This window comes from Salvelinus namaycush, chromosome 5, assembly GCF_016432855.1.
Source record: "Salvelinus namaycush isolate Seneca chromosome 5, SaNama_1.0, whole genome shotgun sequence".
Taxonomy (NCBI): domain Eukaryota; kingdom Metazoa; phylum Chordata; class Actinopteri; order Salmoniformes; family Salmonidae; genus Salvelinus; species Salvelinus namaycush.
Genome location: NC_052311.1, coordinates 62,620,514 through 62,638,104, shown reverse-complemented (window position 1 = coordinate 62,638,104; position 17,591 = coordinate 62,620,514). Strand labels below are relative to the sequence as shown.

At 42.9% G+C, this 17,591-nt stretch overlaps 1 protein-coding gene across 4 annotated transcripts; it reads right to left on the bottom strand.

The window, feature by feature from the left end:
• Positions 1-3,152: 3,152 nt before the first annotated feature.
• LOC120048674 (NXPE family member 3-like) lies at positions 3,153-17,149 on the bottom strand. Of its 4 annotated transcripts, none has more exons than XM_038994806.1 (6): positions 17,019-17,149; positions 6,428-6,544; positions 4,754-5,520; positions 4,539-4,609; positions 4,070-4,282; positions 3,153-3,976 (listed from the first exon to the last, which is right to left on the bottom strand). In XM_038994806.1, the coding sequence occupies exons 2-6, from the start codon at positions 6,527-6,529 to the stop codon at positions 3,432-3,434; spliced, it is 1,698 nt and encodes a 565-aa protein (XP_038850734.1). In that variant the 5' UTR covers positions 6,530-6,544; positions 17,019-17,149; the 3' UTR covers positions 3,153-3,431. The 4 variants fall into 4 exon arrangements, with proteins under 4 accessions (XP_038850734.1, XP_038850733.1, XP_038850735.1 ...); XM_038994805.1 differs by having other exon boundaries at positions 6,428-6,564; positions 17,019-17,146; XM_038994807.1 differs by having other exon boundaries at positions 4,070-4,279; positions 6,428-6,564; positions 17,019-17,146.
• Positions 17,150-17,591: the final 442 nt, after the last annotated feature.

Below are 17,591 nucleotides of genomic sequence, written 5' to 3'. Positions count from 1 at the left end.
CTTTGCTGCAGGAGGGACTCGTGCACTTCACAAAATAGATGGCATCATGAGGAAGGAAAATTATGTGGATATACTGTATTGAAGCAACATCTAAAGACATCAGTCAGGAAGTTAAAGCTTGGTCGCAAATGGGTCTTCTAAATGGACAATGACCCCAAGCATACTTCCAAAGTTGTGGCAAAATGGCTTAAGGACAACAAAGCCAAGGTATTGGAGTGGCCATCACAAAGCCCTGACCTCAATCCTATAGAACATTTGTGGGCAGAACTGAAAAAGCGTGTGCGAGCAAGGAGGCCTACAAACCTGACTCAGTTACACCAGCTCTGTCAGGAGGAATGGGCCAAAATTCACCCAACTTATCGTGGGAAGCTTGTGGAAGGCTACCCGAAACGTTTGACCCAAGTTAAACAATTTAAAAGGCAATGGTACCAAATACTAGTTGAGTGTATGTAAACTTCTGACCCACTGGAAATGTGATGAAATAAATAAATGCTGAAATAAATCTTTCTCTCTGCTATTATTCTGATGTTTCACATTCTTGAAATAAAGTGGTGATCCTATCTGACCTAAGACAGGGAATTTTTACTAGGATTAAATGTTAGGAATGGTGAAAAACTGAGTTTAAATGTATTTGGCTAAGGTGTATGTAAACTTCCGACTTCAACTGTAAGTCCCCTACAGTTGACAGTGCATGTCAGAGCAAAAACCAAGCAATGAGCTTAAAGGAATTGTCCGTATAGCTCTGAGATAGGAATGTGTTGAGGTACAGATCTGGGGAAGGGTAGCAAAAAATATCTGCAGCATTGAAGGTCACCAAGAACACAGTGGCCTCCATCAATCTTAAATGGAAGAAGTTTGGAACCACCAAGACTCTTCCTAGAGCTGGCTGCCCGGCCAAACTGAGCAATCTGGGAAGAAGGGCCTTGGTCGGGGAGGTGACCAAGAACTCGATGGTCATTCTGACAGAGCTCCAGAGTTCCTCTGTGGAGATGGGAGAACCTTCCAGAAGGACAACCATCTCTGCAGCACTGCACCAATCAGGCCTTTATGGTAGAGGGGCCAGACAGAAGCCACTCCTCAGTAAAAGGCACATGAAAGCCCACTTGGAGTTTGCCAAAAGGCACCTAAAGGACTCTCAGACCATGAGAAACAAGATTCTCTGGTCTGATGAAACCAAGATTGAACTCTTTGGTCTGAATGCCAAGCGTCATGTCTGGAGGAAACCTGGCACCATCACTAAAGTGAAGAATGGCGGTGGCAGCATCATGCTGTGGGGATGTTTTTCAGCGATAGGGACTGGGAGACTAGTCAGAATCGAGGAAAAGATGAACGGAGAAAAGTACAGAGAGATCCTTGATGAAAACCTGCTCCAGAGTGCTCAGAACCTCAGACTGGGGTGAAGGTTCACCTTCCAACAGGACAAAGACCCTAAGCACACAGCCAAGGCAACGCAGGAGTGTCTTCGGGATAAGTCTCTGAATGTCCTTGATTGGCCTAGCCAGAGCTCGGACTTGAACCCGATCTAACATCTTTGGAGAGACCTGAAAATAGCTGTGCAACGACGCTCCCCATCCAACCTGACAGAGCTTAAGAGGATCTGCAGAGAAGAATGGGAGAAATTCCCCAAATACAGGTGTGCCAAGCTTGTAGGTTCATACCATAGAAGTCTAGAGGCTGTCAGCGCTGCCAAAGGTGCTTCAACAAAGTACATAGTAAAGGGTCTGAATACTTTTGCAAATGTGATATTTCCATTTTGCAAACATAAAAAAAACAACTGTTTTTGCTTTCTCATTATGGGGGATTGTGTGTAGATTGATGAGAAAAAACAAAACAATTTAATCAATTTTAGAAAAAGGACTTAACATAAAAGTCAAGGGGTCTGAACATTTTCCAAATGCAATGTATTAGAAAGCTCAGGATTGTTTTGTTTTTGTTGACACCCCTTATTTTTGGGGGGCACAAAACTACCTCCATACTTCCACTCATTCGTATGGGTCCTGTGACACGTGTGCTAGTCGTAGCAAAACAGACAACACCATCGTGTTTGTGAGAGTCTCCCTTTCCATAGAGTGGTCATAATAGTTTGTAAGCCAAACCGTTTGGACGCTACAGATGTTTCGCGAGAAGACCAATTTTCGGGATGTCTCATGGTCTGACAAACACCACTGTAACTCCAAATAACACTGTAACTAAGGCAGCTTCGATCGCAGATGCAGAAAGCCAAAATAGGCGGATGCAGTGGATTGAGACGCAGATGTTTTTATTATGTTACTTGGATTGACACACGGGTGCATCAACAGACTCTTAGGGATGAAGTAGTGAGACTACTTTCTGGAGGACAATGCCATGCTGACTCACATCCGTTTCCAATTTGTGGGTTGGGCTAAGGCTTAAGAGGGTGTGAACTATGCTGAATTGGTGTAAACAAAGAAGAGCTCTCTAGGAGGTGTGAAAATCTCATAAAAATCTTTCAAAGGGAATTTTCTCACACTTGTCTCCAAAGTGGGAGAACAAGTTTATCACCTTTTAAAGCAAAATAACTTTCCCATGTTTCCTCCAACTACAGTGTATGATATACTATTTTGAAGCTCAGTCTGTACTTTTATAAAACATTTAAAATAAGCAGATCACTTCCGTTCGATATACACTGAGTGTACAACACATTAAGGACAACTTCTTAATATTGAGTTGCACCCTCCCCTTTTGCCCTCAGAACAGCCTCAATTCGTCGGGGCATGACCTCTACAAGGTGTCGAAAGCATTCCACAGGGATGCTGGCCCGTGTTGACTCCAATGATTCCCACAGTTGTGTCAAGTTAGCTGGATGGCCTTTGGGTGGTGAACCATTCTTGATACACAAGGGAAACTGTTGAGCGTGCAAAAACCCAGCAGCATTGCAGTTCTTTATACCAACGGTGTGCACCTGGCACCTACAGCCATACTCCATTCAAAGGCACTTAAATCTTGTGTACTTACCATTCATCCTCTGAATGATAGACATACACAATCCATGTCTCAATTGTCTCATGGCTTAAACATCGTTATTTAACCTGTCTCCTCCCCATTATCCACACTGATTGAAGTCGATTTAACAAGTGACATCAATAAGGGATCATAGCTTTAACCTGGATTCACTTGGTCAGTCTATGTCATTGGAGGAGCGGTTGTCTTTAATGTTTTGTACACTCAGTGTAAGCCTCAATAGAGAAATCTGGACACAAACGTTCACAGACAAAATGTGCAGGCATTTTTTTACATTCCCACATTTTGAGAGTAACAATCATCATTCATTGTGATGTGACAACAGTAAAAACACATAATGCACATGTATGGTATGCAGAATTTGGTATTTCTAGGATTTTTTTGAATATTGCACACTGTAGGTGTTGAATGATAGAATTCTGACATAAATCATTCTTAATCTGCTAGCTCTACTCTGGGCAGACATGAGAGAGGATATTGTCTATCATGTTCTTGATGATGATAGGAGGTGGGTGGAGGGCATGGGGGAGGTGGTGGGCAAGGGTCATCTCCCAGGCGTCTATCAGCAAAACATCCAGACCCTTGAACATAGCCCTGAGCACCCCGTCCAGCTGCACTGAGAACCAGTCACTATTGTACAGGCTCACTTTCGGGTCCAGGGCCTGGAGGTTGGCCGAGCGCAACACCACCAGGGTCCCCGAAGCCCGGTCCAGAAGCCGCACCACCGCCCGCCGAATGTGGCGTAGTCGGCGAATGTAGACCTGCACAGGGAAGGTGCTGAAATGGGACCATATGCTGATGAACACCACAGTATTTGACCCACCAGTTAGGCCATCCAGCTCATTAGCTACATAGCGCATCTCACTGGCGATGACAGTGTTGAAGCGGATTGGAGGACCGTGACAACGGTATTTCAGCAGGATGTTGTGGGTGCTGTCCACTGCCATGAAGGGCCCCACATTCTTAGGACTGTAGAGGTTGAACTCCTTCAGGTCTGTCACAAAGAGGAAGGGAGAGTTGGGAGTTGGACAGACAGAAGAGAGCGTTAGAAAGCACAGTAGAGAGTGAAAGATGCCGCAGGACTCACCTGGTACTAAGGTGTTGAGGTACTCAAACCACTGTCTGACAGTAGAGTCTCCGTACATGTACACTACCTTGCCCTTCAGACACTGAGTGGCAGATGAGACGTTAAACTGGCGCATCACACCACCACCCAGCGCTCGCCATGACCCTTGGAAGTAATACCCGGAAGGAGTGATCCCGGTAGACTCTGTCTTCATGCTGCTTCTCTCCACGTCTGCTTTGTTTGAAAGAGAAAAGCAAACATCTTCCACCAGCTATCATCATCACTTTACAGGCAATAGAAGTGCTAGGAGTTTCCCACCTTACATTACTGTAGATGCAGTAGTTGGCTTGAATACTGTCCTGCACACCCAGAAACTCTCCAGGGTTGAAGTAAACAGCCACAAAGCAAAGCAGATCAGTTAGTAGGCTGGCTAGCTAGTGTTAAAAAGATAAACACACAGTTGTACTGTGGTATCTCCTTGCTCGCCTACCTTTTTTCTCAGGCAGCACAATGACACTGTCAGACCCTGAAGGATGAATGGAAACTTTGATGTTCACACCACTGAGAAAAAGTGGAGAAAGAATCATATTTGAATGTTAAATAAACTCAATGCAGCTTGCAATCTGATACATTGGAAACAAAGTCTGTGAATACATTTCACACACTTTCAAACTCATTCACTTGCATACTGTAAAACTCACTAACTTCTGAAAGAGCAATGCCTCCTTGTTCACTAGCAGATGGTTCACATAGGGTCCCCTGGCATGGTTGATCCGTGTGTCACAGCTCAGCAGCTTGGGCTTGTAGCAGTACCAGGGCTCCCCTGTGTGGGGGTCTGTGTAATTGCACAGCGGCCTCTGGTTTGTCGGCAGACACAGGTTACATACAGTTGTCTGGGACAGTTTTCCAGAGCGGAACAGACTCTGAAATGGAATCCGGTCGGGCCGTTCCTCTCGTATCCGTCGTAGAACATGAACTGCCTCACTAGGATGGACCAGTGTCACCTCCACCTGTGCAGACCCCTGCCATAGTAATGGGAAAATGGCAGAGTAGGTCCCATTCCTGTGGTCCAGCACCTGTCCTGCAACGCCTGCCCCCAATGTGGAGGAATGCAGCCGGGCCAGCAAGAAGTCTCCACCATAGCTCTTGGGACGCCCCTGGAAGTCATGTATATGGACCAGAACCTCCAACTGGTCCCCCACGTGCCATTCTCTCCTGCCCCCTGCTGGCAGGATCACAAAAAGGCTGTGTGCAGGGTCACTGGTCTGGTTCAGGGACACATTCACAGAATGGGTCTGAGGCTGTGGCCAGGCGATGGACTCCAGGAGGTCACGCTCCTCCAGAGCCTCCTCCGGTGAGGGCTCCTGGCTACAGTGGCTCTGGTTGCGGTCCAGAGGAGAAGGGCCCTCTGGGAGGAGGATGTTGCTTTGGTGCTGGTAGAACATTGACACTGCTTGGCAGTTGAGCTTCTGCTGAGTAAAGAGGAGAGGTCACTAACAGGCATGCTACACTGGACACTAACTTTTGCAGAGCGTGTGACGCTTCCATTAATTTCAATGAAACCTGGACATAAGCAGCACAGCTCTGTGAGAGGCTTGCGCTGTTCAGTGTAAAATGACTCTCTGGTACTATTTTCAAGAATTTGATGCATGACTCACACCCAAGAAAACTTGATGAAGTGGGTTGCATTCTGCTGATGCTGGCAAAATCTATGCATCAAGTGTAGCATCTAAAAACCTACTGTTTTTGTGACGCCCTAGCTGCTCTTAGCAACGTGGGTGTATTTACATACACTAGCTTTGCTTTCAATTGTATTGGTTTGTACAAAAACAGTCCACGGAAGCCAGAAGTTAAATACATTTCAATTTCAACTTACTGTGCCGATGGGCAGGACTGTTGGTCATTATGAAGGCTGACTTTGAGAAAAAATATCTAAAGGATCGTATTATTAAATAGATTTTCCAAATGTGGGTCTGTTGTCAACCGACTTCCTCTACTTACCTCATGTCAAAATAAAAGTCCTTCACATGTGCCATATGTGGACAGAGAGGAAGTGGGTCTACAACAGACCCACATTTGGAAAGTATGTTTCATAATACGATCCTTCAGATATTTTGTCTCAGATTCCAACCTTCATAATGACCAACATTCCTGCCACCCAGCACAGTAAGTTGAAATGGAATTGTATTTAACTTAAGGCTTCCTGTGGACTGTTTTTGTGCCACCCAATATAATTAAAAGCAACACTAGTGTATGTAAATACACCCACGTTGATAAGAGCAGCTAGTGACGCCCCAGTGTAGCTCCCCTGATGAGGGGGAGAGGGTGATAGAAACAATGTGAGATTGGTTCATATTAGGCCAGTTGGCTTTACCCTACCTCCAGAATGTTTATGTTGCTGAACAGGAAGAAGAGGCCTGACAGGGCCAGCAGGATGAAGATACATATATATTTGGACAGGCTCCTCCACATGGTGGCCATCCTCTGTCAGTCAGCCTGATGTTGACACAAAGAAGCTGGTAAGGGACAGATCACAATTGTATTTAATTCTGTTGAGCCATTTTCTTTGACCAAGTTAAATTGTAAAAATAAGTTAATTTTTTTTACATTTTCTTTCTTATACCTCTCAGATATAGGACAGAAACAAAGACCTTTCTTCTGAAACTCGTCAGTCTATTCTTGTTCTGAAAAATGTGTACTACTCCCTTCACAGAGCAGCGCAAACTGGCTCTAATCAGAATAGAAAGAGGAGTGGGAGGCCCCGGTGCACAACTGAGCAAGAGGACAAGTACATTAGAGTGTCTAGTTGTGTCTCCTCAACTGGCAGCTTCATGAAATAGTACCCGCAAAACACCAGTCTCAACGTCAACAGTGAAGAGGCGACTCCGGGATGCTGGCCTTCTAGGCAGAGTTGCAAAAAAAAGCCATATCTCAGACTGGCCAATAAAAATAAAAGATTAAGATGGGCAAAAGAACACAAACACTGGACAGAGGAACTCTGCCTAGAAGGCCAACTGTCACGCCCTGACCTTAGTTTTCTATGTTTTATGTATTATTTTGGTCAGGGTGTGACGAGGGTGGGTATGCTTGTTTGTCCTGTCTAGGGTTTTTGTATGTCATGGGGTGTTTGTTAGTCTAGGTCTTTTGTAGGTATATGGTGGCCTGAATTGGTTCCCAATCAGAGACAGCTGTTTATCGTTGTCTCTGATTGGGGATCCTATTTAGGTTGCCATTTTCCATTTGTGGGTTATTGTCTATGTATAGTTGCCTGTGTCAGCACTCTGTTTAATAGCTTCACGTTCGTTTTTGTTACTTTGTTTAGTGTTTTTCTTCATTAAAAGAAGAATGTATTCCTATCACGCTGCGCCTTGGTCTCCTCACTACGACGAACGTGACACCAGCATCCCGGAGTCGCCTCTTCACTGTTGACGTTGAGACTGATGTTTTGCGGTTACTAAAACAGTGGCCCATTTTAGTAAACTAAATGCCATTTATTTTTTGTCATATTGTAACGGAGACGCTGGGAGTCGAGGAGCAAGTGCAGGGGGTGAGTTTAATAACACAATAAACATGGACCGATACAAAACAAGCATAGCATCTGGATATGAAAAACAACTAATACTGCCTGGGGAATGAATCAAAGGGAGTGACAGATATAGGGGAGGTAATCAGTGAGGTGATGGAGTCCAGGTGAGTCTCATAATGAGGCGCAGGTGCACGTAACGATAGTGCCAGGTGTGCGTAATGATGGTGTTCAGAGCCAGTGATTAGTGAACCGGCGACGTCGAGCGCCGGAGTCGGTGAAGACGTGACACATATTTTAGTCACATCACATTTGTATTGCCTCATTAACATATAGTGAACATAAATCACTAACTTCCATGTGTACTAATATCATAGTGTCATTTATTTGGGGGCTTATTCACCACATGAGGAAGTAAAAACTCAAAACACATTAGCTAGATCGCTAACACTAAATATAACACCCACTGCTAGTAGTCATGTATTATTCTAACAGTGTAATGTCATAAAAAAACTTTGCAGTTGTAGCCTGCTACCCTATGCATTCGCAATGGCCGATGCACAATTGTGCATTTCGCACTCTTCGTATCTGAAAGCCATATAAAATATCTCAGTTGTAAAATAGTTGCTGTTGATCTCAATATTAAGAGATGACAAATAAAAAGAATACCCACAGAAAGCTGAGAACAACAGTTGCTTCCAAAAGGTATGTATTTCCTGCAATTGGATTTTGAAATGTTATACAATCAGAAGCCTTTTTTCTCTCTCCCGGAGCGCACATCAAGAGGCTCGCTTCTATAGAGGTCTGTAGTATTTTTCCCGTCAACTTATGGGTGCAAACGCTGTCTTCTCCCATGGAAAAGTTGCATCTGGTCTTGTTGGAATCATTCGGTCTCGTTTGAATCACTGGGAGGGAGCCGTGCCTTATTTGCATCAATGATTTGTTGTCACCAGATTGCAAATTACACTGAAAATAACTAAATCTCTCATTCTCTAACACGTAACTCAACACAAGGCATCCATATAAGGTCACGATTGGTTGTGTGCAAGAACGATGGTTAGCTAGCTCAATCACAGTCAAGGTTAGGGTTATGTCTAGGATAAGGCCCTAACCCTAGCTTCATGTCCACTCCGAGCTCGACCCTATTTTTTCTAATCAATTTTAGAATTAGGCTGTAATGTAACAAATGTGGAAAAAGTCAAAAGGGTCTGAATTCTTTCTGAATGCACTGTATATATGGAAGTAGTTTAGTACCAAAAAAAGGGGCTTACATATAATAAAAAATATATAGAATAATTTCCTGATCTTTCTTATATCTCTCAGATATAGCACAGACACCTCAAAACAATTTTAATTTTCATGAATTGTATGATTATTTTTTCTGCAGTGTATAAATGTGTTTCTATGGGCTAATAGCGGTAATGCCAAATGCAATGTTTAATAAAAATACATATAAAATGGTGATACCTACAGGGGTCCTGAAGTTATAAATCAAGTAGCAAAAATGATCCATGGTATGACCATTTTAAAACAATCCCATGTCAGTTTAGGATTAGGTACATGTGAATGTGAGGGCAGTTTCTTTCCTGTAGTTGAATGACAAAAGCGCCCTCTAGTGGCCTCATGAGTAGAACGTTATTAATATTCTTAATTTCAAATCCGGTGTTTCTACGTCAAACGGTTTTGTTATATTTCCGTCTTCTGTGATGTAAATAAAGTGTAATATTGGGATGCAAACTCAAAACGGAATACATTTCAACTCTACAGTATATCTGACATGGTGCAGGTGTCTTATTTCTTTTAAGTCCACAACCCTGTGTGAGGTGTATAATTTTGTTTCAAAGTAGGTTTGTATAAGATGACCAAGAAACCCTCTACATGACCCTGATTTAGCCCAGGTTTTAAGAGGGTCTCGAATAAGAGCCATAGTTTCCCCCTGTACATTAAACACACACACACAATATTGGATCTTTAGTTAGACATATCCTGGCTTTTTTGTAAAAGTTTTCTGGCCAGGCGAAATAATGCATCATCGTCATTATTATGGATCTAAGTAAATGCCAGTAGAAAAAAAGCTAGTGTAGGCCTACTGTCGTTCCATGTGGAATGTTTGACGTGACAGAGTTGAAATCACCAGGTAGGCCAAAACTCCATCCCACCAAAACAGGCTGAATTTTCATGCAGTCTTTTCTAACAGCTCTTACACTATAATGGGCATTATCATTATTTTCACAATTTCACAGTATTGTTACATCGTCATAGTGTGGGAATATATATAAAACACAGAAAAAATCACGTTTTTACTGCACTGGGCCAACCTGTTTTTTTTTACCCAGGTGTTAGGCTTTAAGGTAGTTACATCCCAAGGAATCCGGATAGCACTAACTCCAAAATACTATAATATGTTGGTAAATGCTATATAGTTTGTGAGTGCTTTTGGTGACAAGCCGAATTTCTTCAGCCTCCTGAGGTTGAAGAGGCGCTGCTGCGCCTTCTTCACAACGCTGTCTGTGTGGGTGGACCAATTCAGTTTGTCCGTGATGTGTACACCGAGGAACTTAAAACTTTCCACCTTCTCCACTACTGTCCCGTCGATGTGGATAGGGGGGGTGCTCCCTCTGCTGTTTCCTGAAGTCCACAATCATCTCCTTTGTTTTGCTGACGTTGAGTGTGAGGTTATTTTCCTGACACCACACTCCGAGGGCCCTCACCTCCTCCCTGTAGGCCGTCTCGTCGTTGTTGGTAATCAAGCCTACCACTGTAGTGTCGTCCGCAAACTTGATGATTGAGTTGGAGGCGTGCATGGCCACGCAGTCGTGGGTGAACAGGGAGTATAGGAGAGGGCTCAGAACGCACCCTTGTGGGGCCCCAGTGTTGAGGATCAGCGGGGTGGAGATGTTGTTACCTACCCTCACCACCTGGGGGCGGCCCTTCAGGAAGTCCAGGACCCAGTTGCACAGGGCGGGGTTGAGACCCAGGGTCTCGAGCTTGATGACGAGTTTGGAGGGTACTATGGTGTTAAATGCTGAGCTGTAGTCAATGAACAGCATTCTCACATAGGTATTCCTCTTGTCCAGATGGGTTAGGGCAGTGTGCAGTGTGGTTGCGATTGCGTCGTCTGTGGACCTATTGGGTCGGTAAGCAAATTGGAGTGGGTCTAGGGTGTCAGGTAGGGTGGAGGTGATATGGTCCTTGACTAGTCTCTCAAAGCACTTCATGATGACGGAAGTGAGTGCTACGGGGCGGTAGTCGTTTAGCTCAGTTACCTTAGCTTTCTTGGGAACAGGAACAATGGTGGCCCTCTTGAAGCATGTGGGAACAGCAGACTGGGATAAGGATTGATTGAATATGTCCTTAAACACACCAGCCAGCTGGTCTGCGCATGCTCTGAGGACGCGGCTGGGAATGCCGTCTGGGCCTGCAGCCTTGCGAGGGTTTACACGTTTAAATGTTTTACTCACCTCGGCTGCAGTGAAGGAGAGCCCGCAGGTTTTGGTAGCGGGCCGTGTCAGTGGCACTGTATTGTCCTCAAAGCGAGCAAAAAAGTTATTTAGCCTGTCTGGGAGCAAGACATCCTGGTCTGCGACGGGGCTGGTTTTCCTTTTGTAATCCGTGATTGACTGTAGACCCTGCCACATACCTCTTGTGTCTGAGCTGTTGAATTGCGACTCTACTTTGTCTCTATACTGGGACTTAGCTTGTTTGATTGCCTTGCGGAGAGAATAGCTACACTGTTTGTATTCGGTCATGTTTCCGGTCACCTTGCCCTGGTTAAAAGCAGTGGTTCGCGCTTTCAGTTTCACGCGAATGCTGCCATCAATCCACGGTTTCTGGTTTGGGAATGTTTTAATCGTTGCTGTGGGTACGACATCGTCAATGCACTTTCTAATGAACTCGCTCACCGAATCAGCGTATTCGTCAATGTTGTTGTTGGACGCAATGCGGAACATATCCCAATCCACGTGATCGAAGCAGTCTTGAAGCGTGGAATCAGATTGGTCGGACCAGCGTTGAACAGACCTGAGCGAGGGAGCTTGCTGTTTTAGTTTCTGTTTGTAGGCTGGAAGCAACAAAATGGAGTCGTGGTCAGCTTTTCCGAAAGGAGGGCCTTATATGCGTCGCGGAAGTTAGTATAACAATGATCCAAGGTTTTACCAGCCCTGGTAGCACAATCGATATGCTGATAGAATTTAGGGAGTTTTGTTTTCAGATTAGCCTTGTTAAAATCCCCAGCTACGATGAATGCAGCCTCAGGGTGTGTGGTTTCCAGTTTACAAAGAGTCAGATAAAGTTCGTTCAGGGCCATTGATGTGTCTGCTTGGGGGGGAATATATACGGCTGTGATTATAATCGAAGAGAATTCCCTTGGTAGATAATGCGGTCGACATTTGATTGTGAGGAATTCTAGATCAGGTGAACAGAATGACTTGAGTTCCTGTATGTTGTTATGATCACACCACGTCTCGTTATTCATAAGGCATACACCCCCGCCCCTCTTCTTACCAGAAAGATGTTTGTTTCTGTCGGCGCGATGCGTGAAGAAACCAGCTGGCTGCACCTACTCCGTTAGCGTCTCTCGAGTGAGCCATGTTTCCGTGAAGCAAAGAACGTTACAATCTCTGATGTCTCTCTGGAATGTTACCCTTGCTCGGATTTCATCAACCTTATTGTCAAGAGACTGGACATTGGCGAGTAGTATGCTAGGGAGTGGAGCGCGATGTGCCCGTCTCCGAAGCCTGACCAGGAGACCGCTTCGTTTGCCCCTTTTACGGCGTCGCTTAGGGTCGCCGGCTGGGATCAGATCCATTGTATTGGGTGGAAGGCAAAACACTGGATCCGCTTCGGGAAAGTCATATTCCTGGTTGTAACGATGGTGAGTTGACGTTGCTCTTATATTCAGTAGTTCCTCCCGACTGTATGTAATGAAACCTAAGATTACCTGGGGTACCAATGTAAGGAATAACACATAAAAAAAACTAATACTGCATATTTTCCTAGGAACGCGAAGCGAGGCGGCCATCTCGGTCGGCGCCGGAAGTTGCTGGATTATTATTATTATTATTATTGTTTGTTAGCATCTTTTTCTGTAAGGTTATTTTAAAATGCAAATTCCCTTGGGATCGTAAGGCCTAGGTGGGTGCAACTTGGCATGATGGTAAAGGCTCATGGGCCATACTCTTTCATGCAATGCCATGTGAATTGGCCACATGGTGGCGCTATAACAAGGGATTGAAGATGCAAACTTTGAAAGATCATGCCCCCTGTTTGAGCTAGAGTCCAGAAATTCAGTACAGGGATCCCTCCCCTCACAAGGAAAAAAAATTTCTCAAGGACACAAGGTCCTCCATGATGTATTTTACGTCATTTAAAAATAATAAAACATTTTTAAAAAACTACTCCTCTTAGTCCAGTAGATAAGCTGGAACATTTTTCGTTTTGGTATAGAAGCGTGAAAATAGGCGCGGAACAAAACCTGATAGAGTGCCATTTTAGCTAAGCCTTGGTCAGTGTGCTGAAAATGCATTTGCATTCTTTTACATTTTGTGTTATGGCTTCCCCTGTGTTGGGTCTACACGACCCCTAAATAGCTTAAAATGTTTGTATTGGTTTGGGGAACACATTTAATGAACAACTGAATCCATATTGTCTTTGTTTTTACCTTGATGATTGCAACAATGATAAAAATCTATTTTACAGTGCTGTACAAATTGGTATTTCCTTACTTTGAAAGTGATGTATTAAATACAAAGTTACCTTTTACACTGTAAAAAAGTTATGTTCCCTGAAGTCTACTGATTACAATGATATATAATACATGTAACTGGAGTTTCCAGCTGAACAAAAAGGAGAGCAGTCAGGGATAACTTCAATAAAAATATTTTCAGTTTAATTATCAGTTGCAACAGGGAGATAACTCCTGCATAGAAGCAGAGAAAATGTTGAATAGGCTCTTTTCTGAGAAGGCCCTAAAATATGAATTACACACTACCCGAGTTTTCAGTAAATACCAGCCCGAAAGGCTTGTAGGAAGTCACAACATCAGCGTCTACAGAACCACTCAGTGTCACAGATACATTATCAGTGTGTCCTCTGCGAAATCTGGCAGCAAACTTTAACCATAACATTCAACACTGGCAGACATTTGATACTGGCAGTTAAACAGGACAAAGGTAGGAAGATCAGTACTTAGTTATAACAGTATATACTCAAATGCAAGAAAATAATGAATCTAATAAATTCCCATTACAATATGATATTATAAAATGCCATTTAAGAAATGTGTCAGGAAACCTACCCTGTACACATCACTCTAAGTAAATGATGATCGTGGACTTCAGGAAACAGCATAGGGAGCACCCCCCTATCTATATCGACGGGACCACAGTGGAGAAGATGGAAAGCTTCAAGTTCCTCGGCATACACATCACTGACAAACTGAAATGGTCCACCCACACACACAGTGTCTAACGGCTCGGGACACACACCTCAGGAGGCTGAAGAAATTTGTCTTGGCACCTAAAACCCTCACAAACTATTACAGATGCACAATTGATAGCATCCTATCGGGCTGTATCATCGCTTGGTACGGCAACTGCACCGCCCGCAACAATAGGGCTCTCCAGAGGATGGTGCGGTCTGCCCAACGCATCACCGTGGGCAAACTACCTGCCCTCCAGGACACCTACAGCACCCGATGTCACAGGAAGGCCAAAAAGATAATCAAGGACAACAACCACTGCCTGTTCACCTCACTATCATCCAGAAGGCGAGGTCAGTACAGGTGCATCAAAGCTGGGACCGAGAGACGGAAAAACAGCTTTTAACTCAAGGCCATCAGACTGTTAAATAGCCATCACTAGCACATAGAGGCTGCTGCCTATATACATAGACATGGAATCACTGGCCACTTTAATAAATGGAACACTAGTCACTTTAATAATGTTTACATATCTTGCATTACTCATCTTATATGTATATATTGTATTCTATACTATTCTACTCTCTTAGTTTATGCTGCTCTTACATTGCTTGTCCATATATTTATATATTCTTAATTACATTCCTTTACTTAGATTTGTGTGTATTGGGTATATGTTGTAAAATTGTTAGATATTACTTGTTAGATATTACTGCAATGTCGGAGCTAGAACCACAAGCATTTCGCTAAACCCGCAATATCTGCTAAACACGTGTATGTGACCAATACAATTTTATTTTATTTTATTTGAAACCCATAGGAATGCATTATGTCCAGAAGGGAGATAGGTAACCCATTTTAACAATATGTGTTCATGACACCACAAAACTTGTACAAAAAGCCAGGATATGTCTAACTACAGATGCCCAATATTGTGTGTGTGTCATGTACAGGGGAACACTATGGCTCTTTAAGGGCTATTTGAGGGGAATTAGAGACCCTCGTAATCAGACTGACAGCAGGAACTGCCCTTACGTTCATATTACACATATTACACAGGCTAGGGTGTGTGTGTGTGTGTTTGTGTGTGCAGGCGCATAACTTACAGGTGGGATAAGGGGTCATGACCCCACCCCCCCAATATTAGAGACAGGTCAATTTGACCCCCTCAATAATATACCATGATGAATTTGATTGATTGGAAATAATTTTCCTACCATAAAGTGCCAGGCAGCTACTGGCTTTCTGTGGCTTTACATGAAGTTATACGACTGCTACTTTGATATTACACCATAATACCAAAATAACAGAACAGAAACTCAACCATCCCAAAGCACACTGCCGTCTAACTTCGCACCTTGACGAAAAACAAGTCTGTGTGAGTGTGTGCAATGGTGGTGGAATCCATGTATTCACATGTTGTGTGTGTGTGTCTGTTTTGTGCTTTGAGGATGTCTCTGCCCACATGTGGTCTAAGTACGCCAAGGCTGTTTGATACATTCTTTATATCCCCCCATGTTCCTGCCACTGTTTTTGAGTGTATGTGTGTGTGTGTGTGTGTGCATGTAAACAACAACACTGACCAATAAACATTCAATTGTAACATCAACTATTTAGTTATCTAGGTTTCTTTTTTAAGAGCTGCCATTGCTACTGTAGCCTGCACATCTACATTTCTTCACAGCTGTCACAAATCCTCTTGTGCCCTGGTAGAAACCTTATTTTGTTGTAAAATTCAATTTGCTTCCATTTTGTTTCAATATATTTATGTGTTTTGGTAAGTTATTATTAATACAACAAAATACATTTTGTGAAATATTAGCTTTTGTCTGAAGCTGAAAAAGACAGGAAATTGAAATGCTAATTTGACCTATGCACTAACAAGACTTTTCAGCGTACGAAGGTTTGACACATGCTGGAGTACTGTAGTTTTATTGCAACAAGATCTCATAGTTTCACTTACATATTCAACGTATTATGGAAGCATTAATTCCACATGGTTACAGGGTTAAAACAGAAACAACTCAAAGGGTTAAGTTAGGTGTTAATGCCGAGTGGTTTAGGTTAGGGATATGGTTTGGGATAAGCTTAACAAAATAATTAAAAACAATGCACTGTTTCCATCAAGTATCATCAAGTATTCTCACGGCTTGCAAAAGCATTATGAACTGTCGTAGCGCAGTGGTCAGAGCAGCACGCTTTATTCTGATCAGCGCCCTTTGCCTCTGATCATCATGAGTTTGCATGAGTGCTCGGCAAGAGTTAAAAAATGTGTGAGCGCCGAAGGCGGCATATATCGACATTCTCAGGTCCGTTTCAAATGTCCAAAGTCTATTTCTAGTGATCAGCCTGCTTTATTGGTCTAATGTACTTCAACAACAGAATGACTCACATTGGACAAAATGAACATGTTAACCATAATCAGAGACTAAAAAGTGTTGGTTTACAATTACATTGTTTATGTTCTATTCTTACACTAAAAGTGACTCAAATGACACAATAAATGATTCACAATTCAGTTCCTATTGGGCAAAATATAATCCAAAACACAACCAAAACAAACTGCAAATGCATCCAACAAGTTTGTACAGTCAAAAGCTTGATGTAACTTTGGACTATACTATAAGTGTCAAATTACTTCAAATGGGGGGACTAGATACATGAAGTGTTTTCGTTTCTAAATGGTAAAAGAGATGTATTAAAATACCCTCAAAACACAGGGGGAGGAAACAGAAAGAACAGAATTATCATTATTTTTGGCACAAAGTTCATTAGGCTGATTATGATGCCAGCAGGGTGTAGGCCACTGCAATCAATGAGAAATGGTACTTAATCAATAACCTGTTAAGGAACAGACCAAGCAAAAATTAAAGATTGGCTCTTTGCATGTCATTTCTTTTCTCTAATCCTTGATTCCACATTTACTGTGAAAAGATCAATACAATGCAGCCTGTACCAACAGATTAAATATGCTCATGTGGTTCCTGTTATAATTGATTAAGTTAGTTAGTTGTGCTGTAGTTGCTTACCGTTTATGTATTGTCCCTCTTTGTCTAGAATAAATTATTTACGAAGTTGATGTCCTGTCCACTGTTATTCAAGGCTGTCTGTCTGAAGAGCATTCTTATGTCCTTTACACCCATAGAAGTAGATAGAGGGCGCATTTAGGGCTGTGTCAGTAATACATTTTGTCCGGCAGTTATTGTCATGCAAATGTCTGCTGGTCTCACGGTAATTGACTGTTAATTAACAAACACGTTCAGCATCTCCAGGCCTCCATGCATACAAGCCGCTGATGTGCACCTAAGGAACATCTACATTTAAAAGTCTAATACAAATATACACCATCACAATACATCCATTATTTATTTTAGGCAGGTCTAAAGAAACATTATTATATGAAGAAAATGTATTTCAGAAGAACAGAATATGAGTCAGTCTACTCCTGTATGTTTTCTGTCTATGCATCCATACCATAGGCTGTCGGCTAGTTCAATTAGCAGACAAGATATGCTTATAAGTCCCGTGCCATTATTTTATACTATATGATTTTATAGTAACAATATAATTGAACTTAGCTTGATAAAATAGAAAGGAATTTT